This window comes from Cryphonectria parasitica (assembly GCF_011745365.1).
Source record: "Cryphonectria parasitica EP155 unplaced genomic scaffold M406scaffold_1, whole genome shotgun sequence".
Lineage (NCBI taxonomy): Eukaryota > Fungi > Ascomycota > Sordariomycetes > Diaporthales > Cryphonectriaceae > Cryphonectria > Cryphonectria parasitica.
In genome coordinates, this window is record NW_024468909.1 from 2807505 (window position 1) to 2828769 (window position 21265).

Sequence of the window (21265 nt, forward strand, 5' to 3'; positions counted from 1 at the left end):
ATTGAACATGGGCGGCGGATCTGGTCTACACATCAAGAGAGGATCAACGCCAGGCAATTAGTACTACGTCTTTAGCTTCTTAAAGTGCCTGTCCATAGGCCCTTTTACCCGCTTGTTCCCGTTCTGGCTCTTTTTCTTCTTATCATCCTCCTCCTCCTCAGGATTATCCACAGCATGATCAGCCTCGGCCCCGTCGTCACTCTCGCCGAGGGCGTCCCCCTCCATCTCCTCGTCCTCCCCACCGCCCTCGAACAGGCTCTTGTAAGTGCCGTCCAGGACCGCCTTGTCGTTGCCATGCAGGCCAACCTCATACGCCTTCTTGATACTCGCGATACAGATCCTCCTCCTCTCGGCAAAGTCAAACATGGGCTTGGGGTACGTCCCCTTCTCCAGCTCCTTGTCGACGCCCGGAAACTCCACCACACGCACGCCCGCCTTCTTCTGGTCGGGCAGCGGGGCCTTCCAGGGCTCATAGATGTACTTGGCCGGCAAGTCTCTCAGCTCGGGGACCCAGCGGCGCACGAGGTTCCCCTCCCTGTCCCACTTTTGGCCAAAGGTGACGGGGCTGTAGCAGCGGTAGTACTGGGCGAAGAAGGCGGTGCAGCTGAGCCACTGCCAGTTGCCGGCGTTGCAGGCGGGCTCGTGGTCCAGCAGCAGCTCGGCAAAGACGTCGGCGCCGCGCTCCCAGTGGACGTAGCAGCCGCCGCGGGTCAGGAAGCAGGCGACCGAGTGGCGGCCGAGGTGGTGGATCCAGCCGTCGTGCCGGAGCTGGCGCATCAGGGCGTCGATCCAGGGAAAACCCGTGGTGCCGGCGGCCCAGCGGCGGAACCACTCGTCGGCCTGTCTGGAGTCGACCTCGTATTCCCCTTGCACTGTGATCTTGTCTGGACCAGCAGCAGCACCATCAGCACCACTCATGTTGTTGTTGTCATCACTGTCGTCGTCATTGCCGTCAATCTTGTTCCTCTTGTTCTTGTTCTCCTCCATCTTGGACGGCAGATGCCACGGCACAAACCGCACCTGCGGGTTATACATGGTCTGCACCATGGCATGCCCCAGCGCCGCCTGGCAGGCAAAGTACATGTCGCGGAACAGGAGCTGGCCCGTCAGGCTCTCGGGCGGGGCCGACGCCTTCTTCTCCCCAAACTCCTTGCACGCCTCGACGGCGCGGTGGTAAAACAGCCGCGGCGAGAGCGCCCCAAAGTGCAGCGCCGGGCTGAGCAGCGTCGTGCTCTGCTGCGGCTCGAACTGGGCCGGGCTGGTCTGCGGCTTGCGGAAGGTCGCTGCGTACTGCACGTCCCGCATGACCTCGTCCAGCCTCTTGAGCGCCGCCGTCTCGCCGCCGCGGTGTGGGGTCGTTGCCGCCTCGAACCCGAGCTCCTCGAGGGTCTCGACGGCAAAGTCGCCTCGGGGCCCGGCCAGGCGCGTGTAGCCTCTGTCCTCGAGCACGCGCCACCTGGCGTTGCGGTCTGGATCGGGATGGATGGTGAGCGGGTCGGGGCTGCGGTGGTGGTGGTGGTGGTGGTCGTCGTCGTCGGCCGCCTTCTCCTTCTCGAGCTCGTCCAACAGGGCCATGTCGCCTGGGTCGGGCAGGGTCTGGGGTGCGTCGAGCGGCTGCGGCACGGGGCCGATCTTGTGGCCTGCGGCCTGCAGCTGGGTGATGCTCATGGTGGGTTTACCGCCGTGGGCGCGCACGAGCTCGTCCGAGTCCCACAGGGTGCGGCCGCTGCGGGTGATGACCTCGACGCCGGCGACTCGCGCGCACTCGGCCACGGTGCGGTCACGGTCGCGGGCGTAGGCATCTGTGTCGCGCTCAAAGACGAGGTGGGTGACGCCCCAGGCCCGGAAGAGGCGCGGGAAGAGGGTCTGCGGGGCTTCGCGGAGGACAAACAGCTTGGACTTGGGGTTGAGTTTGGTCAGGGAGGCCGAGAGGTCGTTTTGGCAGTCGAGGAGGTACTGCCACCTGTTGGTCCCGCCCTTGGCTCGGTAGACATAGTGAGGGTCCCAGGTGAAGATGGGCCAGAGGCACTCTGGGTTCAGGTCCAGTGCTGCCTTGAGGGCTGGAGAGTCGTGGAGCCTGAGATCGGTCCTGAACCCTGTGAAGCGGTGAGTCGAGTACACAAGGTAAGAATGAGGGCTTGTAGAGAGGGGAGGGAAGAATGAAACTTACAGTAGATGACTCTTGCGGGTTTGCTGCCCATCATGAAGGAGGGAGATCCAGATCTGTAATATGAGTATCCATATATATATATTGTATATTTATTTTCGGGTTGCACCGTGTCAACAACGTCAATTGAGTAGAATGACAATACTAATCACAACAAACAGTATCATGTCAGGTCTGCACAAGATAGAAGAGTTTCATGACAATTCGACGTGAGGCATTCCTCTGCTGGGACCCCTGTTCCGTGTCATGATGTCAAGACTCGAGAATAGACAAGATCCCTGTTCGTCAATCGTCAAATTTAGCCTCGAGATCTGCTGGAGACCTTTTGGTACCAATTACATGTTTTCCAAGTCTGCCACTTATTCAGGCACCAACTTGAATTCTCTTTCAAGTCTTTTCTCATGACTTCAAGGTCTTGACTCGATGGAAGAAGGAACAAACTCGGAGCATGAAGAGGAGAGCTTGATGCATCTCTGACGCTTATATTCATAGTGCCAACGTTTGACAGAACAAAACTCCCTTTAGCTTTCGAGTTCCAGGAAGTCTCCACGCGGGCCGTGCCCAATCTCTAAACATGAAAACGGATCCTACTCTGTAAACTTATATGGTCTATCTGCTCCACGCAGGACCACACCAAGGTACCATCACGTGCATCACAGACACAGGTACCACATTCATCTTCAGAGGTCTTCCCGAATAGATTTCTATCCATCTATCCAGATTGCCACTACCCGAGCCAGCTCCTCTGTCCTGCCAGACCAGACTTGAAAAAACATCATCACGCCTCCTCCCTGTGCTGTCCATGCTTGGCCCACTCCCGCAAAACATTCTTGCGAATCTTGCCAGTACTGGTCTTGGGCAGCTCTCCGATGACCTCGACCTCCCTCGGGACCATAAACCTCGAGATTTGGCTCTGCTGCTTGGCCCAGTCCACAATGTCCTTCCCCGTCACGGACTTGCCCTGCTTGACGGTCACGTACGCCTTGGGCCGCTCGCCCCAGTGGGAATCGGCGACGGCCACCACGCCCGCCTCGAGGATGTCTGGGTGTTTGACGAGGGCGCTCTCCAGGGCCACTGAGGAGATATTCTCGCCGCCTGTATACCTGTACGTTAGCAGGACCATCATTTTGAGCCCACAGAAAAATCCAGAGGTAACATATAGTAGCATAATAAAGAATTGTGCATACCAGAGATAATAATATCCTTGGCCCTGTCCAAAATCTGGATGCTGCCGTCCGGATGGCAGACGGCCAGATCGCCCGAGTGCAGACCCCCACCGGCAAACAGCTTTCTCGTCGCCTCAGGATCCTTAAAGTACCCCTTGGCACAAATGTTCCCAAAGAAGACAATCTCACCAATCTCCTTGCCATCCTTGGCCACGTCCACAAGCACCCCCTCAGGCTGATCTGACTTGACCACGCGCACAGGCAGGCTGGTTACAAACCCGTGGCCTTGCCGCGCCATGCGGCTGTACTTTTCCTTGGGGTCGAGGTCGTCCCATTCGGGCATAATATAGCCTTTGGTTATGGGGCCATATGTCTCCGTCATACCATAAACGTGCACGGGTTGCAGGTTGAGGTTGGTCATTTGCTCAAAGAGGTGGCCCGTCGGCGGGGACGCGGCCACGGTGACCTGGCAAGGGTGTTTCAGCCGCTCGGCGTGGGCGTCGGCGCAGAGGAGGGTGTTCACTGTGGGTGCCGCGTTGAAATGTGTTACTTTCTCCTCTTTGAGCAGGCGCCAGAGCAGTGGGTAGTCGATCTTGCGCAGACAGATGTTGGTGCCCCTGACGGCGACGGTGGACCAGGGAAACGTCCAGCCCATGGCGTGGAACCTGTGAGGGCAAATCAACCGAGCATGAGAGTGAGAACTGATACGTTGAAGAGGGAACAAGGGCTTTCTTCACACTTACATGGGCAGAGTCCACAGGTACTTGCAGCGTCCTTCGCGCGTGTTCAGCCCGCTCTCGATCACGTTACCCATAGCAGCCAGATATGCGCCTCGGTGGGTATATACCACGCCTTTGGGCCGGGAGGTTGTGCCGGACGTGAAGGGAATCGCCAGCATGTCGTCCTCGTCCTCGGCCTGTGCTTCGAGGTCGGCCCAGCCTTTGCTCCCGGCATTTCGGTCGTAGGTCAGGCCTTCCAGAATGATTTCGTCAAACGCTCCACACAGTTCGCCTTCTGTTGCATCGGTATCCTACACAGAAGGAAGCGAGGAAAAGAGAGTCAGCCAGCTAATCCATCCTATCAGGCGGGCAGTAGTGACACCGTGCATCGGTTCACAAAGGAACTGACCGTATCCACGACAATTTTGACCCCTGGATTCGATTTCCTGAAGGAATCCAGTAGTCCCTCAAATTCCCAGTCGGCCAGGATGATGTCCACCTCTGCAAACTCAAAGATGTAGCTGATGTCGTCCTCTTTGAGGCGGTAGTTCACCGGCACGAGGACAGCCCCTCCGGCAGCGACGCCATAGATGCTCTCGAGGAAGGCCGGGGTGTTTGTCATGAGCACGCCGACTCTCTTGTGGCCGTGGGTCTTGAGATAGTACGCCAGGCCACGGGCGCGGTCGGCAAATTCCTCGTAGCTGCGGCGGAGGGTGGCACCGTTGGTGGTGATGTGGACGATGGCCTCGGCGTGGGGTTCGATGGCTGCAGCCCGGGGGAGGAAGAAGGTAGGAGAGAGGGTGTGAATGTGGTGTGTGTGAGGATATGTCTGCCCTGCCTTGGTAGAGGTGGTGGGTGGTGGTGATGAGGAGGAAGAGGAAGACTGAGACGTGGAGGAGGAGGACCAGAGGTGCCCGAGGACATTCCTCAGGCGAGATGTAGGGCCAGACATTGTGAAATAGCCTGGATCGTGCAATGAGTCTTATTGTGTTGTAGGAAACGAATTAGCTGTTTGGGGACATATGGACGTCTTCCAGGATGGATAATATTTCCTGTGAGGTCGAAGAGGAGGAGAAGAAGGAGGAGGAGGAGGAGGAGTGATGTCGATGTCGGTGTTGACTTCAAGGCAACCGACGAACCTCACTTTACTCAGAATAGTGACAAGTCAAAAATAGAATAATGAAAAGTTACAGAGACAAAGCACAAAATATTCAAAATTCAATCGTTAATACTCATATTATACACCCATCTTCGGCCAACATGTGTGCAGTTGTAACAGATCGGCGAAAGAAATAGAAACGAGGTTATTTTGACGGTCTGACGGAGGAAGGCTCCAAACTAGCCGTGGTAGTGAGGTCAGCTGCAGCGACGGGCCCAGGGCAAGGAAACAACGACCCGACCCCTCTCTCCAAATCTCGGACACCTTCTCCAATTGCCGTCCCCAAAAACCGTTTCAGGGGGAGTTGTTTTGGATAACTGCAGGACGTTGCTTCCCCGCATTCTTTTCCCCCACTGCCCCTCCTTCCTTCCTCTCTTGTTCAGGCTTTACCCCAATCAAAGGATCCCCTCACTGAACCCCTCCCCTCTTGAGTGTTCCTGAATGGGGTGGAAAGACGAGGGTTTCTCAAAGTACTTACACTGTAGATTCTTCACGATTGACATTGCCTTGGCTTCACCCTTTTCTGGGAGACAGGCAAGTAAGTAAATGCTTGAGGGTAACGACAGTTCTATCGACACAATATGAACAGTATCATACCTTGATCCCGAAATACATGCCCACCTTGGCCCAATTTACACAAACACATATACACGAAAGAAGGAGAGGAGAAGAAGAAGATGGAAAAAATGATGTATAAAAAGAAAAGAGAAAGAAAAAAGAAAAGGTCCTATTGTCCGTCCATCCAAAGTCTCACCAGAGGTTCATGTTCGCTTCGTCGTCCTCCTCCCGACCCCCCCAAGCACTTGTCAACCCTCCCCCTCTTCATCTTCTTCGTCTTGATCCTCACTTTCACCTTCCAAGCCTAAAAACCCAGGCAACCCAAGACCATAGATAAGAGGACCAACCATATAGTCAGCTCTTTTGGATGAGGCTGTCAAACAGCGGCTTGAGGCTCTTGGCGCTCTTCTTGGGGTATCGCTTCTGATCGTTTTCGTAATCCACAAACGTGACACCAACTGGGAATTGCAAGGTCAGTCAAGAGAGAGAGACGAAGAAGAAAAAAAAAAAAAAAAGGGAAGAAGAATCAAAGCTCACATCTTGTCTCATAACCCTCAGCCCACTCGAAATTGTCCATCAGCGACCAGGCCAAGTACCCACGCACATTGACCCCATCCTCCTGCGAGGCCTGCGCCATGGCACGGACATAGCCATCAAAGTACTCGACACGGAAGTCATCCTCGACGATCTGGGCCAGCTGCATGTCGTTCTCGCCCTTGAGGCTGGTGCCGTTCTCCGTGACATACATCTTGGGGTAGCCATAGCGTTTCGACAGCCAGACCAGCAGCTCGCGGAACCCCCGCGGGTTAGGCCGCAGCCAGAAGCTCTGGGTCTCGGGGCCGATACACTCGCCGGCTTTACTGTAGAAGAGCGTCTCGAGGTTGCCGAGAAAGTCATCGGCGGCGGGCGGGGTCTTCTTGTGGCGGATGTAGTTGGCCGTGTAGTGGTTCATGCCGTAAAAGTCGTTGCTCCCTTTGACCAGGGCCACCTCCTCGTCGGTCCAGGTGGGCAGCCTGTCGCCGAGCTGCTTCTGCATCGACGCCGGGTAGTGGCCAAAGTAGATGGGGTCGGCGAACCAGCTGATGGCGAACTCGATCTTGCGGTCGCTGGCCTCGACGTCGGCCGGGTCCTCTGGGTCCCAGGGGTAGGTCGCGTCGCCGTTGAGCGTGATGCCGATCTCGCCGCCGTCGCGCGCCTTGAACTCGTCGCGGTACACCTTGACGGCCCGCCCGTGCGCCACGAGGAGGTTGTGCCCCACCAGCCACGGCTCGCGCGACGAGTCGCCCTCGGCCGACTTGTTTCGGTCGCTGCACCGGCCCGGCGCGAAGTAGCCCGTCGAGTAGCCCAGGATGGAGCTGCACCAGGGCTCGTTGAAGGTGATCCAGTGCTTGCACTGCGGGATGCCCTCGAAGACGACGCGCGCGTACCGGGCAAAGTCGAGCGGGAACTCGGTGCGGTTCAGCAGGCCGCCGTACCGCCGGTCCAGCTCGTCGGGCAGGTCCCAGTGGTACAGCGTGATGAAGGGCTCGATGCCCGCCGCCAGCAGGTCGTTGGTGAAGCGCCTGTAGTGGTCCAGCCCCTTTTGGTTGACCGGGTCGTCGCGCCCGCCCAGCGGGATGATGCGCGACCACGACAGCGAGAACCGGTACGCCGTCGCCCCGAGCGACTTGAGCAGCGCAATGTCCTCGCCCGTGCGGTTGTAGCTGTCGCAGGCCACCGCCCCGCTGGACCCGTCGGCGATCTTGCCCGGGATCGCACAGAAGGTGTCCCAGATGGAGGGGCCGCGGCCGTCCTTGTCGGTAGAGCCTTCGACCTGGTAGCTGTGCAAGGTGGGTAAATTCTGTTAGGTTTCTGATTTTGACTATTGAAGATATGGTTGGTGGATGGGAGAAGAGATAGTGTAAGGCAGGGAAGGAGAAGAAGAACAGAAGAGAAGAGAGGGAAGGGGAGGAGGAGGAGAGGAGGAGAAAGGAGACTCACGACGCCGTGGCAAAGCCCCACTTGAAGTCTGATGGTAGAGACATGGTGGGTATAACAAGTTGAGTCTTCAGAACCGTTCAGATGATGTCGTCGTCCCAAATATATAAATATAAATATATGGCTGATGGATGTATGTTGGTCTGTCTAGGGTTAGGGTTGAATGCCCAAGTAATGTGTGTGTTGAAGGAGGAGGACGACTAGAAAGCGGTTCGGAGGGTATTTTATATTCTTTGTAGATGAATATACATATATATATATATACATAGGTATATATATATATATATGTCTCTACTTCCCAAGAATAGAGCAAATCCCATATCAATCAAGAAGCAGGGCAGGAGGAAATCATATGGCAGAGAAATAATAGGCTTTGGTCAAAAGGTTCCCCCAAGGTGCAACTAAAAGACAAGGCTGACAAGGGACAACATGACTCAAAAACACGTGCAGGAAACATACATACCTATACAAATACACACACACACACAAACACACACAGAATAGAGACGGGATTCCCAAGTATGGAAAAAGAAAAAGAGTTGTTCAGGAAGTCACAAAACAGTTCCCAGGTACTGAAAAAAGAAATAAACAATAGAAAAGGAAGATCAGCGGGGAGGGCCCGTTGTACTTAAATTGTCCAGGAGTAGAGCTATTCCCGCCGACCATCTCCTGTTCCACCCCCTCCCAAATCCTGCCGTATCCGTTCCATGTTCGGACCGTGGCGGCCGAGAAGAGCTACCTGGGCATAGCGTGTAATACTATGGCCCTTTTTTTTTTCTCTTGTCTTTGTTTCTTGACCTTGACCGAAATAGGAGGGGAGGGGGGGTAGGGAAACGGGACATGAGACTCTTTGGATATTTTCTTTCTTTCCTCTTATTGTCAATCTGACTGAGAGTAATACGACTAGCATCAGTATTCATCACCTGATCTCTTCGTGATTGTCATCTTTCTCAAACTCTTCCTCCTCCCCAATGGAGGATCAGTGTAAGTAAGATTGACCCCTCCTCCCCCCTCCCTCTCCACCTCCGACGCCAGACACAAACGCGGGGTAAGGTATCCCCAGCCCAGCAGTACATGTAAAGTATGTGACTTGTTACCAAAACCCCCCATCTGCCTTCTCTCTCTCCCTCTCTCTGTCTTTTTATTCCGATTATCATTACTATTGTTTTGAACACAGGTTTATCCCCATTGGAGGACCTTTTATGATGCATAATTCCCGCCCTCCGCCCGCCCCCCCCTTTGTACAGCCCAACCAGTAAACCTTGAACCTTTTATCCTCTTTGTTGTCTCCTCTTGGCAAACGGGGTGAACTTCTCTTCTTTCCAGAAACAAATTCGATAAGAAAATAATGATAATAATAAAAGATGAGAATATACAAGTTCTGACCTTTTGCATTATGATCAGCTCACCTTGTTTCACATATAACCCCCCTTCCCCTCCCCCGTCCTCTTTTTTGCTACGCCCTCTCTGTTCGTGGGCCTTTGCGTCCCGGCCCGTCCACCCGCTGACGGCGAAGGCGCGCCTAAACCTCGGCAACAAAGCTCAAAGAGAAGACAGGAGGGACGACGCAAGAAGCGGCCTGCCCCTTTTTCATTTATGGCACACGATCCCTGCGAGAATCCTCAATTTCTTTCCTATCAAGTGATTGTGTACATGTTATGAAAACATAGAGAGAGAGGAAACGTCTGCGGATTCTATGTCTGTACCACAGGCTGTACTATAGCACAATGCAAAGCTGGTTACCCGCAAGCAACCCGGCAAAAGCAAGGGGTCCTTGCTGCGCCGGCCCCCGTCGCCGGCGTCTTCTCCACCCCGGGCCCTCGGTTCGGCCTCGTCATCCGAAAGGAGCTGAAGGTTCGTGCTAGAGATATATAATAATCATAATAAGAAACCCCAATTGGCACACCCAGCCACCCAGTCACCTGTCCCCCACGCACCTTGTCCCCCCCCCCCCCCCCAGGCCGTCGAGCCGCCGTCTCTTGCTACCGGCGGCTCAACCTCGGTTCATCCTGTCCTACTGTAGTATATGGTCCTTGGCCTTTGGGGAGGACTAATCCCGTCCTTCGGTACCTCTTCGATTGTCCAGGATTGACCTCGCGAGGCTGAATCTAGCGGAAGTCGGCGCGGTGAGGCCTGATGAAAAGATACGCAGAAATCATCTATTTTCTGAATGGAACAGTAAAGGAAAGAAGAAGGAGTTGAGAAGAAGAAAACTTATCGCAGAGAAGGGCTGAACTGCATACGATCTGCTGCCAGCATCATACTTTGTAGAACCTTTTTTTTTTTTGTCTTCTTTCTTCAACTTCCCTTTTGCCTCGTTCTTCTGTCCTACCGAGATGTAACCCCCCCCCCCCACCCTTTAAACCTTAAACTTTTGTCCAGCCCTCCTTTCCTTAAGAACGCCTCGTCGTCAAGTCATGTGAAAAGTCATTTAATCTTAATGAGGCAGGGGTGCAACAAAACAAGAAAAGAAAGAAGAAAAAATCATACGTCCTGGGGGAGAAAAGAAGAAAAAAGCAGTTTCGAAACGCCGCACCACGCACCTTACCACTATCAATTGATCGTCTCTGTGCTGGGGCCGGACCGCGCCGTCGGCCCCTTCTCAAAGCAAAACCGCCCAGACGAGCCGAAGGTGCGTGTTGCCGTGTCCGAGACCTGTGAGAAGGTGCCATCCATACGTCGCCCCCCCCCCCCCCGGGCGGTTCCTCCCATGCTGCCGCCCACCTGCAGACCAGTCTGCCGCTCTGAACATAGATGGTCGCAATAGACCAGACGGACCTCCTAGCCGCCAATGCCAGTGTATGCATGTCCTGAGAAGGCAGGCTCCCAGCTGTCTTTCTCCCTCTCTCTACCCATGGCTCGTATATTTGTGGTGTTATTTGTCATGGATGTAAGTTGAATCAAAAAAGATTCCTCCAGTAAGAGAAATCCAGCATGCCAGGGGCAAAAAAAAAACGTCGCAGTGGGGAGGAAAGATCACTCCCGTCCCTGGAACGACTCGGCATGCGACCAGACCTCTCGTGGGGTGTTATCCCATCACTGGCTGACGCCCTCCATAGTGGCATCGTCAACATCATCCCGGTCGCCAAGCTTCCTCTTCCCATTCCCCGCGGCTGAAGGTGTACTGCTGTCTTCAGCTTCTCCTCCTCCTCCTCCTCCTCCTCCTCCTCCTTCGTTGTACTCGATAATCTCGAACTCGATCCTGGTCGTGCCATCGCCGCTGCGACGCGTGCCCTTGGTGGTCCGCAGGCGCCCACCCAAGCTGCTGCCTTCCACAATGCTGTCGAACCATGGAATGCTGGTCGTCTCACGGCCCCCAGTAGTAATAGTAGTAGCAGTAGTAACAGGCTGCAGGGCAGACTGATCCGTCGAGAGTGCACCGGCAGCAGCAGCAGCCTCCGCCGTTCCGTCGCCACGGGAAGGAGATGGAGAATCGTCTCCGCGGTCGACGGGAGAGGCTGGGATTAGCCCCAGATCCTCTAGGTCGCCTAGGTCCTCGCGGCACAGGCTGCCCATGGTGACCTGGATATAATCTGCCTCTGCCCGCGGCTCCTCGGACCAGTAGGTTAGTGGAGTGCCACAGAAGCCACAGAACTGCCGTCTAGAGTGACCCTCCAGGGGGTTCTCATAGACCCGTCTTATCTGGGCAGCTGTCTCATCAGGGTACAGTGCATAGGTGGCAGAGTGGTACCAGGTCAGGGGGATGCGGATGTGGGCAGAGAGGGGGGTGGCCAATGAAGCTCCTATAGATTCATTGTGTGGGTTGTCAGTCAGTCTGTCAATCCCAAGGGGAGGGGGAGGAGGAGGAGGAGGAGGAGGAGGAGATAGGCCCTGTTCTGCTAGGATGCACATGGTGGTGAATATTACATACGGTGGAAGCTGTCTGTTCCAAAGAGAACCTGGGCAATCTCATCAGCATCCTGAGGAGCCCTGATGAAGTACTGGTTCCTGTGGCAAGCACAAGAGCCTCGAAGGGGGCGTTCAAAGCTCATAGTGATCAGGTACAGAAAGAAAGAGAGAGAAATGAGGAAGACAAAAAGTCAGTCTCAAGTGAGCTGATGAACCTTGTGGCTTTGAGAGCACTGGAGCACCTTCTCGCTCGAAGCTGATTGTGATGATGACGATGGATGCCGCCTTGACTGGATGGGGAGGGAGAGAGGAAGAATATGAGTCTAGAATCCAGATTGGGTTGAGGAGGAGATAGAAGTGAGGTGAGCAGTTGCTAGAGACTGGGGGGTGGCGATTTGAGAAAGTGAGGAGATGACGATAAGTTTTTGTTTGATAGTTGTTTGTTGGACGTTTCTCAACATGTGAGAGGCATTCATTGGTTGGTGGGGGCGGGCGGCAGGGGGAACTCCAGGACAACCCCCCGCCAACCCCACTAAGTCAAGCACCAGTGGCACCTACTCAGCTACTATAGTGCATCTATAGTGCATAAACCCCCCCCCCCCCCACCAAGTAAATGACATGGTGCAGCCCGCCCCCACTTGGATTCTTCCATGACATGCTTCGAAACTTCTACCAATTTCCTCTCTCTCTCTCCCCCCTCCTCCTCCTTCTCAAGACAGGTCCACAACCAGCTTCTTTGCACTGACGCCCTTGGCCACCAGATCAACAGCCTTCTGCACACTCTCCAGGCCCTTGCCAACCACCTCAGCATCCGGCTTGCACTTCATACTCCCATCAGCCAGCGCCCCCGGCAGCCAGTCCTCCCACACAGCCTTCCCACACGGGTCCCTGCTGACGTCCATACACGTGTTGAAGCTCATCTCGACGCCCTCGGGAAGCTGCAGCGGCGGCAGGACGCCAGGCGGGAACACAGTCGCGAGGTGCTTCCTCCGACCCCCCAGCCTGTCCGCCAGCCCCGCCAGCCGCGTCAGCGACGCCGGCAGCGTGGCAAAGTCGAAGCCCAACATGGCCGCAAAGACGCCCACGGACTCGCCTTGCCCCTCCAGCGCCGCCACGATCTTGTCCAGCACGCCGCCTCCGCTCTCTTCCTTGTCGTCGTCGTGGTAGTCAAACACGTGGTCCGCCCCAATCGCCCGCAGCACCTCAAAGTTGTGCGCGCTCGCCGTGGCCGCCACTCTGTACCCGGCCGCCTTGGCCATCTGGATGGCACACATGCCCACGACCGAGCTGCCGCCCCAGACCACCAGCGTCTTGCCCTGGCTGTTGGGCGCCGTCCCCGCCCGCGGATAGTCGAGCCCCAGCGCCTCCTTCATAAACAGCGAGTACAGCGCCGTCATGAACGGCAGCGGCAGCACCGCCGCCTCCGCAAAGCCCACGTGGTCCGGGATCTTGGCCACAAACGGCTCCACGGCCGTCGTGTACAGCTGGAACGCCCCGTACTTGAGGCCCTTGAGCGTCGAGGCCGACACGGCCGCCAGGACACGGTCGCCAGGGGCGAAGCGCGTGTTCTGGGGGCCGACCGCCGTGACCACGCCTGCGACGTCCACCCCGGAGATGGTCGGGTAGTCGTCGGGCTGCAGGAGGATCCCGCGCGCCTGCACGGCGTGGTCTACAATGTTGATGCCTGTGGCGTGCACGCGTAAGACCACCTCGTCCCCCTCTGGGACGGGCATGGGCGATTCCTTGATCACGTACGGGTGGGCATGGGGCTCCGTGAGCCATGCTGCTTGGTTCTGGCCTGCTGAAGACATGATGATGGTCGTTGTCTCTTTGTCTGTCGTTTTCTTTTCCTAAAGAAGCGATGGTGATAATAATAATGATAATAATAGTAACAGTAAGTAGTGGAGAGCGAAGTCGAACAAAGGTAGGTTGTAGACTTGTATCTATCCAGCCTTAACTAAAAGTCATGAAGAAAGAGAGAGAGAAAGATGGGTGGTATACCAGGAATAGTTATACTCGACCACATCTCCACGTATTTCTTTCATACTCGCACATGGTCATGGTTTGCATGATCTCGGACGAATGTAAGCCGGAACTCCGCTAGGCCATAACCTAATCCGGCCGGTTTCTGGCCAGACATAATCCGATTAATTCCAGAATCCGAAATCCAGTATCACAGGAACTAATGATACGACCTTTTTTTTTTTGGACTTATTCCTTCTCCTCTCCCTTTTAGTTTGGTAGACATTTGAATACGACGACGGCTTTTCACAAGCTGAGCGGACTTTATCTTCCGCGTGTTTTGACAAGATTTATGCAAACCTCCCCTCCGACACACACACACACACACACACACACACACACACACGTTGAGCGATGATGAGGCACAAATAGCTACTATGTAGGCATAAGCTCCGGCCCCAGTAAAAGAGCCAACGTAGTCCTCAAATGTAGTTTAGTATTATTAATGTCATTCATTACACACTTGGAACCATGTTTAAAATGGTCAGGCCCCGTCTCCATCGGATTCACGGACGGGGGCTGTGATGGTTAGGATTCTGGCCATGCGGCACGGCCAGTCTCTTGTTTCCTTGCCGACGGGATTTCTGATTATACGAGCTGCCGCACACGGGGCTTTAGGAACTTCTTTTCTCATTAGGCTTTTGTTGTTCTCGAAAAGTCGTGGCTGGTCGATGCGGTCGGGGGGTTTCCCAACTCTCCCCTTCCTGCTCCACCTCCTCCTCCTCCACCACCACCACCTCCTCCTCCTCCTCCTCCTCCTCCTCCTCACAAGACCAGCCACGTCTCCGTCAGCGCCCTCGCCCCATCATAGTCCCCATTCGTCAGTGCAAACGTCCTCAGGTTCACCGCGCTCTCGTAGACAAATTCTCGCAGCAACAGGCCACCACTATCGCCCTTCTCCTCGTTTTCCTCCATGCGCCTCGCGTGCGCCTTGGCCTCACCGAGCGCGCGGGCGTAGAACTGCGCTGCGAGGTGGTAGATGCCCAGCAGGTGGTAGCACCGTGCGATGTTGTAGTGTGCCTCGAGCCTCTCGACCACGTCGACGGAGCGGGAGCGGATACGGTAGTACTCAAACATGTAGTGCATGCCCTGGGCGATAATAAACTGCCTGTTCTCGGCCTGGCGCTTCATGGCGTAGTGCACGTAGGCGGTGCCCACCGAGAGGTTGACCATGGGGTTGGTCGGGTCGAGGGCCGCAGCGCGCAGGAAGTAGTTGAGCGCGTAGGTGTAGCTCGTCGACGTGAGGAGGATGTGGCCGTAGAGCATCAGCAGCGTGACGTCGAGCGCCTCGTGCCGGGGGCCCAGGGCCTCTTCGCGCGGCACTGCCGTGTCCCATGCGCCCATTGCCTTCTGCGCGAGGTCCGCCGGCAGTAGTGTTCGGTCCATAGCCTTGATCTGCCGGAGGATGTACTTTTGCGCCGGGCCTGAGGCGTACCAGCTCACCGGAGACTGACACACCCGGCAGAGCGCGCTGAAGACCCGGTAGCTGTCCGTCGCGGCGTGGCATGATCGCATGAAGAAGCGCGCCACCGCCACGCACGTCTCCTCGTCTGCCGCGTGCACAGCGCATGCTGCCCACGCCACGTGGATGAGGAAGGTGTTGTCGCTGGACTTGTACACGATCGAGTCGCGCGCTGACTGGCACACGATGTAGGCCTCTTGTGCCTGTTGCCTGCGGGCCAGGCTGATGGCGTACCCGAGAAAGAGGTCGAGCCACTGGTCGAAGGGGATGCCGCGGTGTTCGTGGCGCCGGAGGACGGGCTCGGGGCCGCTGTCGTCTTCTCCAGGAGCAAGATCTATATTCAGGGCAAAGACCATTAGCCATATTGCGCACACACAATCATTTAAAATGTCTTTCAAGGCTTTGAGAGAGGAATAAGAGAGTAGAAGAAGGAGCCCAGGGACGTACTTTGCTGTAGCCGCTCAGCCATAGCAGCAAGTTCTCTATTGCCACCACCCGGCGCAGCAGCTGTTCCAGCCCGCTCGCTGCGACCGTCCTCAGCAGCATGCCTCTCAGCGGCCCTCTTCTCGTTCTCTTTGAAGAAGGAGCCGTAGCCCATAAAGTTGAGATACTTGTCCCACGGATAAAACTCCTTGAAGGATCGGAAGTCGTCCACCAGGTCCTGTGCGGCCGCCATCCACTCGTCCTCGGCCTCGATGTCGCCGCTCGCCATGCGCTCCCGCAGCTCCTGCACCTTGTGGTACTTGCTCTGGAAGCTCTCCGTGACGTTGTGCTCGTATATCTCGCGCTTGGCCTTGCTGGCCATGCGGCGCATATGCTGTCGCCGCACACGCTTCGGCCGCTGGCCCTTCTTCTTCTCCCGCATCACCTTGTCGCGGATACGCCGACGGCGCCTGACCTTGGCTGCCACCAGACCGTCTCCTTCCTCGTCCTCATCCTCATCTTCCCCGCCGTTGTCGTCGTCTTCCTCATTTTCCTCGTCCTCTCGGCGCTGTTCATCCTCAAGCGCTATGGCCTCGTTCACCAGGAGGAAGGCCTCCTCCTTCTCCTGGTGCGTCTCGTACATCTGTGCGAGCTCCAGCCGGGCCTCGATGTTGTCTTCATCCACCTCAATCGCCCGGAGGAACAGGTCTTCTGCCGTGGCCTGGTCCTCCATGTCCAGGTAACACCTGCCCTTCTGTACGAGCATCTCAGAGTCGACCTCCCCGGTGAGCCGTTCGTAAAATTCGTAAAACTCCAGGGCGGTGGTGATGCGCCGGTTCTCAAAGAGCTGGTTCGCGAGTTCCTTGATGACGAAGGGGCTGTCCTCGAAATACTCGTGCACCGGCGCATTCTCGAATCCCGGCGTAGCAGTCAGCCACTGCAGGTGCCTGGTGGCCTCCTCTTCCTGGCCGAGCTTGAGGCGGAAGATGGCCAGCTTCGCGCGGAGGTCCAGGGGCAGAGCGGGTCCGTACATCTCATAGGGAAACGTGTCTGGCTTGTATTCAGGCACCTCCCTCATCCGGTCGTCCTCCTGGTCCCACTCCCGATCGTCGTCCACGTACCTGTCCCAAAAGGTCTCGTGCTGCCGCCCGATTAGCAACCGCGAGAGCGAGCGCAGTGCGAGGGCGGCATCCGAGTATCTCTCGAGGAATGCACACATCTCGACGTAGATGATAACGTCGGACCACTCGAAGGTGCCCCTCAGCCGCTGGCCGCCCTCGCGCACGTGCCTGATGGCCAGCTCGTAAAAGCCCCGCGCCTTCTCGACGTACTTCCTTGCGCTCCTGGTGTCGAAGGCGGCCTCGGCCATGTTCCGCAGCACCGCCATATCGTAGGGCCGCCTCTGCAGCACTTTGACGTACTCGGCGGCGGCGGTGCTCGACCTCCCAGCCTCGAGGGCGCAGTTCGCCTTGCCGATGCGGGCCTTCATGCTCTTTGGGTTGGCCCTGATGGCGGCAGAGAAGCACATCTGGGCTGTGTCGAGGTTCCGCTGGCGGCCATCGGGCGTGGTGTCGTCCAGCGCGAACTGCGCGACCGTCATCCACCCGTAAAAGTCGCGCGGCCGCAGGTGAGCGGCGAAGCACATGGCCATGATGGCCTCGCGCATCTGCCCGCGCTCCTGGTAGATGCTGCTGAGCATCATCCACGCATCATGTGTCTCGGCATTCTGCCGGATCACTTCCTCCACCACGGCGAGCGCGTTGTCCAGCTCCCGCCGCAGCAGCGAGTCCGAGGCCTGCGAGAGCAGCAGTTTGATCTCAGCGCTTGGCTCCACGATGTTGCGCGGGCCGCCAGCAGCACCGCCCAGGCGACGGCGTTTGCGGGTGTGTTTGCCCTCTCTGCGGCTCCCTCTTCCTCGCTTGCGCTGGCCAGTGCCTCGTGAGGAGGCTGGGTGGATAGCAGGGTCGATGAGATCCAACTCATCATCTTCATCATCCGAGTCGAAAGCCCCACCACCCATAGAAGCCTTGAAAGCGGCAACATCAGCATCAAGCTTGGCAATATCAGCTTGAAGCCTGAAGTCGTCTGAATCGGCATCAGAGAGCTCAGCATTATCCCCAGCACGGTCTGGGGCCTCAAAGTCGTCATCGTCATCATAAACAAAGCTGCATCAAATTTCAGTACAGCTTGCACTTTGCGATTGGAGAGCAGCACATAGACGAGTGGAGGAAGAAGACATACTCATCTTTCATCTGAGGAACATGCTGCATAGGCAGGACAGACAGCACATTACTAATTGTAGACGGTGGCCCTGGTGGAGGTGCCAGAAGCTCTCTAAACTCGGCCTCCATCTTCAGGGACTGGACTTGTTGGGTCGATGTCTGTGGTCAACGTCGAAGATATTGTTTGCGACTTGGGCCTGTTTATGCAGGCTCGTGGCAGGAGCAAGCAGGTGACTGGAACCTGCAGATTTCTCCAAGTTTGGCCACAAGAGCTCCTTCGTCTTGTCGCATCATCAGTACATGCACTCTGAGAGTAGCATGTGTTGAAAGGGACCAGAATATGGTGTATGGGATATTCAAACAAGTTCGAGTCGAAGGTGCTTTCCTCACAGCCAAAGCAAGTGGAAAGTTTAGCCCCACTAAGAGTGGCGGGTCCATTTTACCCTAACCCTCACAAACTCTCTGCCATATGAAGTTCATCTACTGTAGGAAGCAAGTCGCTCAGATAGCTAAGTGAGTACCTACTTTACTCTGTCCTCTCCTTTGTTCCTTAACCAGAGCTTCAATGAAACAAGGCCCGGGTTACTGACTACCAAGTACTTATTTATACTCACAAGAAGTATGTACATTGTAGCAAAAGTAGCCCCTCCTCTACAGCGCAACAGCAATGTAAGAGGATTTTCCATTTTCTAGAAGAGCAAACCCGTGTATAAACTTGAGGACAAAATTACATGGGGGTTTGGTAGCGTTCAACGTGTCAGCACGTTTTCATACCGCAGAAATATACTTCACTCAAAACCATGTATTTGCTGTTGAGGAGACACGCTGTCTGATGTGTCATGTTATACAGCCACGATATACCTGAGCATGCCTGACAAACTTGCCGCTCTATCATCTCTCAGCATAAGAGCGTTCATACCAGCCTCAAGACATATTTCCATTTTGGTCAAATACCCCAGTGGAGACATCCAATGTGGGAAAGGTGTCCTTGATATATATATAAAATATATACCAGGCTGTGTGTTCAGAACTGTCCAACTGTGCCCAAAACCCATGTCAACCAAGAAATGCGACTGCTATTCCCACGCTAACTGTAGGATCTCGTTTATGATATCAGAGCACCCTTAATCTTTACAACAATGTGGGAGGTTGACCCACTTTCGTGGTCGTGATTCTGGAGCCCATTTTTCTCATCGATCGTGATGCTTGTGGGCAACCGATTACAAGTGCAAATCTATGCAAGCTTGCCTGTGGCCTTGGCATCTGAAACTGACTGTTAGCCTGCGGTCCAAGCACCTGAGATGGGTTCTTTGGGGAAGCAACTTACCCTTAACCTGTTCAAAAACCTTCAGCATCTTGCGCCTGGCTCCTAGGGCGTTGACGCCCCTCTTCTCCAGGGCCTCGTCATCAAGCTCGACCAGCTCATTCCACTTCAGATCCTTCAGATGGTCTGTGTACTTGTGCAGACGAAGGCTGCGCAGCCAAGACGGAATGTCCTGCAGCAGGGTAGGGTCAGTCGGATCCTCTGGGGGCTTGCTAGTACCCCGGCGACCACGTGGAGAGCGACCACGATTGATATCAGAGTGGTCTGACAGGTAGCCCTCGTGATGACCTCCCATGCCCAGTCCTCCCAGGCCGACCATGCCGTTATTCAGCAGAGGTGACGTTCCACTATATGGGTTCAGGAAGCCGTTGGCCTGCGGGGAGGTGAAGGCACCCATGGGCTGGAACCCGGCCGACATACCACCCTGCAGCGCGAAGCCAGGTGAGTTGGGTCGAGAGCCGCCACCACTAAGTTGCTGGTGCTGCAGTGCGATCATCTGCTCGGGTGTGAGGACCTGTCCACGCTCGTTGCTCATAACAATGTTGAGTGGCTGACCACCCATGCCCATGCCGCCCATGCCACCCATGCCGCCCATTCCCATGCCGCCCATGCCCATACCCTGCGTGTTGGGAGGCAGAGGCGAACCTGGTGCGTCGTTGGATCGAGTGCGTCGGTACCTGCGGGGATCATCGAGCGCGAAACGGTTGTTGACCGTGGACAGCGCTGCCAGCTTCATCGCAGTGGCATTGGCCACCATATCGGCCTGGTTTCCACCTTGCTGGCCCTGATTGAAGTTGGCTGCCATGGGGGTGTTGACCATCGAGGCCCAATTGCCGCCGCTGGGGCCGTAGGGCGACAGGAGGGGGAGGTCGGACTTGTCTCCGGTCGTGATGGTCGTGCTCTTGATCTGCTGGTTTCCAGAGATCTGCGGGTGCGGGGAGCGAAGGCCAGCCGAAGGAGGCGGCTGGACGAACTGACCCATGGGGGTCTGGCCAGTGGACGACTTGGGCCGCTGGTCGGCAGCACCCCAGGGCGAGGAGGCACCCTGTCCATTACCCTCGACGCCATCCGGACCTGAAATAGTTGGGGCCACAAGGGAGTTCCGGTCGACGGTGCTGTTTCGGTTCGAAGGAGGAGCAGCGCCCGTCTGCTGTGTGAACTTGACCTTCTCGGTCGCAATAGCAGCGGCAGCATCGGGAAACATGGCATTGATGACGGACGAGTCCAGACCAGACTGCCGTTTGGCGGCCGAGGGGGCGCGGGCGAGGGAATTTCGGGCTGACTCAACGCTGAGCTTGCCCATGGCGTCACTCAGACGGCTCGACATGGGGTCTGGAGAGGGTGTTCCATCAGGTCAGCACTGGTCCCCCCCGCTGTAGAGAAGGGACTGGGGGTGGGGTTTCCATTATGTTCCTCTTACCTTTGTCGAAACCAGCCGGGGAGAGCACACTCGACATGGGGTGGTTCTTGGCCATCTGCTGGAGCACCTGAATGAAGAAGCGGATCTGCACCTGTGTTGCCTGTTGCAACAGCGCATAGAGGGCAGCAGTGCGCTCGGCTTCGCTCAGGACTCGGAACCATTGTTCTATCGCGCTGAGCTCGTCCTTGAAATCCTGATCGAGGGTCGCAGCGGCCATCTCCTCCAGAGTATCCTCATATTGATCAATGTCTGCGATCCACTGCTGGGCAATCTTGTCCTGCGGGTCGAGCTCGCCAGCGCTATGACCCTGTTGGCCGTAGAAGTCTGAGCTGGGACGGTTGAGTTTGGACTGAGGCGTACCCGTGAGGGTGGCCATGTCGGCGGAGGCGCGGAGCTGGTGTCCGGACCCGATGGCTCTTGATGAGGGAGGGCGCAGCGAGGAGATGTTCCCCGCCTCGGGGGTGCTGTTGCGGTTGCTCATCATATTGGGAGTCGAGGACATGGAGAGCAAAAAAAGGCAATCGAACAAGGCGGGCTTCGACGTCGAGGCGATCGATGGTGTGTGTCTGTAGCCGAGACAGTGCCCCGTGCTAGACTGGAACGGGGTAGGTGAAAAGACGGAAAGGCGTTAGAGTATTAGAAGAAGAAGAAAAAAAAGAAGTAAAAAGTAAAAAGAAAGCCGAGTACAAGAGGCCAGGGCCTTGTCGCATAGACCTGAAACAGCGACTGAAGGAAGTGCCCCCGAGGAACAGTTCGGATGTCAAGTACTGGCTGCTAACGAGCTCGAGGGGCGATCT

The 21265-nt window shown here is 56.1% G+C and overlaps 7 protein-coding genes across 7 annotated transcripts; all 7 read right to left on the minus strand.

The window, feature by feature from the left end:
* Positions 1-63: 63 nt before the first annotated feature.
* M406DRAFT_248624 (Cryptochrome/photolyase FAD-binding domain-containing protein) lies at positions 64-2094 on the minus strand (the record flags this gene model as incomplete). The annotated part of the gene is made up of 3 exons (XM_040916546.1): positions 64-913; positions 995-1501; positions 1568-2094. Coding segments are annotated over 3 exons (1884 nt in total), but the record flags the coding sequence as incomplete, so codon positions are not given.
* Positions 2095-2945: 851 nt separating this feature from the next.
* On the minus strand, positions 2946-5004 carry M406DRAFT_59276 (uncharacterized protein; the record flags this gene model as incomplete). The annotated part of the gene is made up of 5 exons (XM_040924630.1): positions 2946-3262; positions 3355-3998; positions 4077-4363; positions 4462-4881; positions 4975-5004. The coding sequence occupies 5 exons, from the start codon at positions 5002-5004 to the stop codon at positions 2946-2948; spliced, it is 1698 nt and encodes a 565-aa protein (XP_040781165.1).
* A 1119-nt stretch (positions 5005-6123) lies between these two features.
* M406DRAFT_32912 (family 1 glycoside hydrolase) lies at positions 6124-7793 on the minus strand (the record flags this gene model as incomplete). Its single annotated transcript, XM_040920396.1, has 3 exons — positions 6124-6227; positions 6307-7589; positions 7750-7793. 3 exons carry the CDS (start codon positions 7791-7793, stop codon positions 6124-6126), a joined length of 1431 nt encoding a protein of 476 aa, XP_040781166.1.
* A 3025-nt stretch (positions 7794-10818) lies between these two features.
* On the minus strand, positions 10819-11738 carry M406DRAFT_233428 (uncharacterized protein; the record flags this gene model as incomplete). Its single annotated transcript, XM_040915940.1, has 3 exons — positions 10819-11106; positions 11197-11489; positions 11618-11738. Coding segments are annotated over 3 exons (702 nt in total), but the record flags the coding sequence as incomplete, so codon positions are not given.
* A 567-nt stretch (positions 11739-12305) lies between these two features.
* M406DRAFT_247151 (GroES-like protein) lies at positions 12306-13406 on the minus strand (the record flags this gene model as incomplete). The annotated part of the gene is made up of 1 exon (XM_040916451.1): positions 12306-13406. One exon carries the CDS (start codon positions 13404-13406, stop codon positions 12306-12308), a length of 1101 nt encoding a protein of 366 aa, XP_040781168.1.
* Positions 13407-14382: 976 nt separating this feature from the next.
* M406DRAFT_216105 (TPR-like protein) lies at positions 14383-17351 on the minus strand (the record flags this gene model as incomplete). The annotated part of the gene is made up of 3 exons (XM_040915478.1): positions 14383-15413; positions 15527-15935; positions 15990-17351. Coding segments are annotated over 3 exons (2802 nt in total), but the record flags the coding sequence as incomplete, so codon positions are not given.
* A 1158-nt stretch (positions 17352-18509) lies between these two features.
* On the minus strand, positions 18510-20952 carry M406DRAFT_344061 (protein VTS1; the record flags this gene model as incomplete). Its single annotated transcript, XM_040921940.1, has 3 exons — positions 18510-18987; positions 19052-20380; positions 20469-20952. The coding sequence occupies 3 exons, from the start codon at positions 20950-20952 to the stop codon at positions 18959-18961; spliced, it is 1842 nt and encodes a 613-aa protein (XP_040781170.1). The 3' UTR covers positions 18510-18958.
* Between the last annotated feature and the right edge of the window lie 313 nt (positions 20953-21265).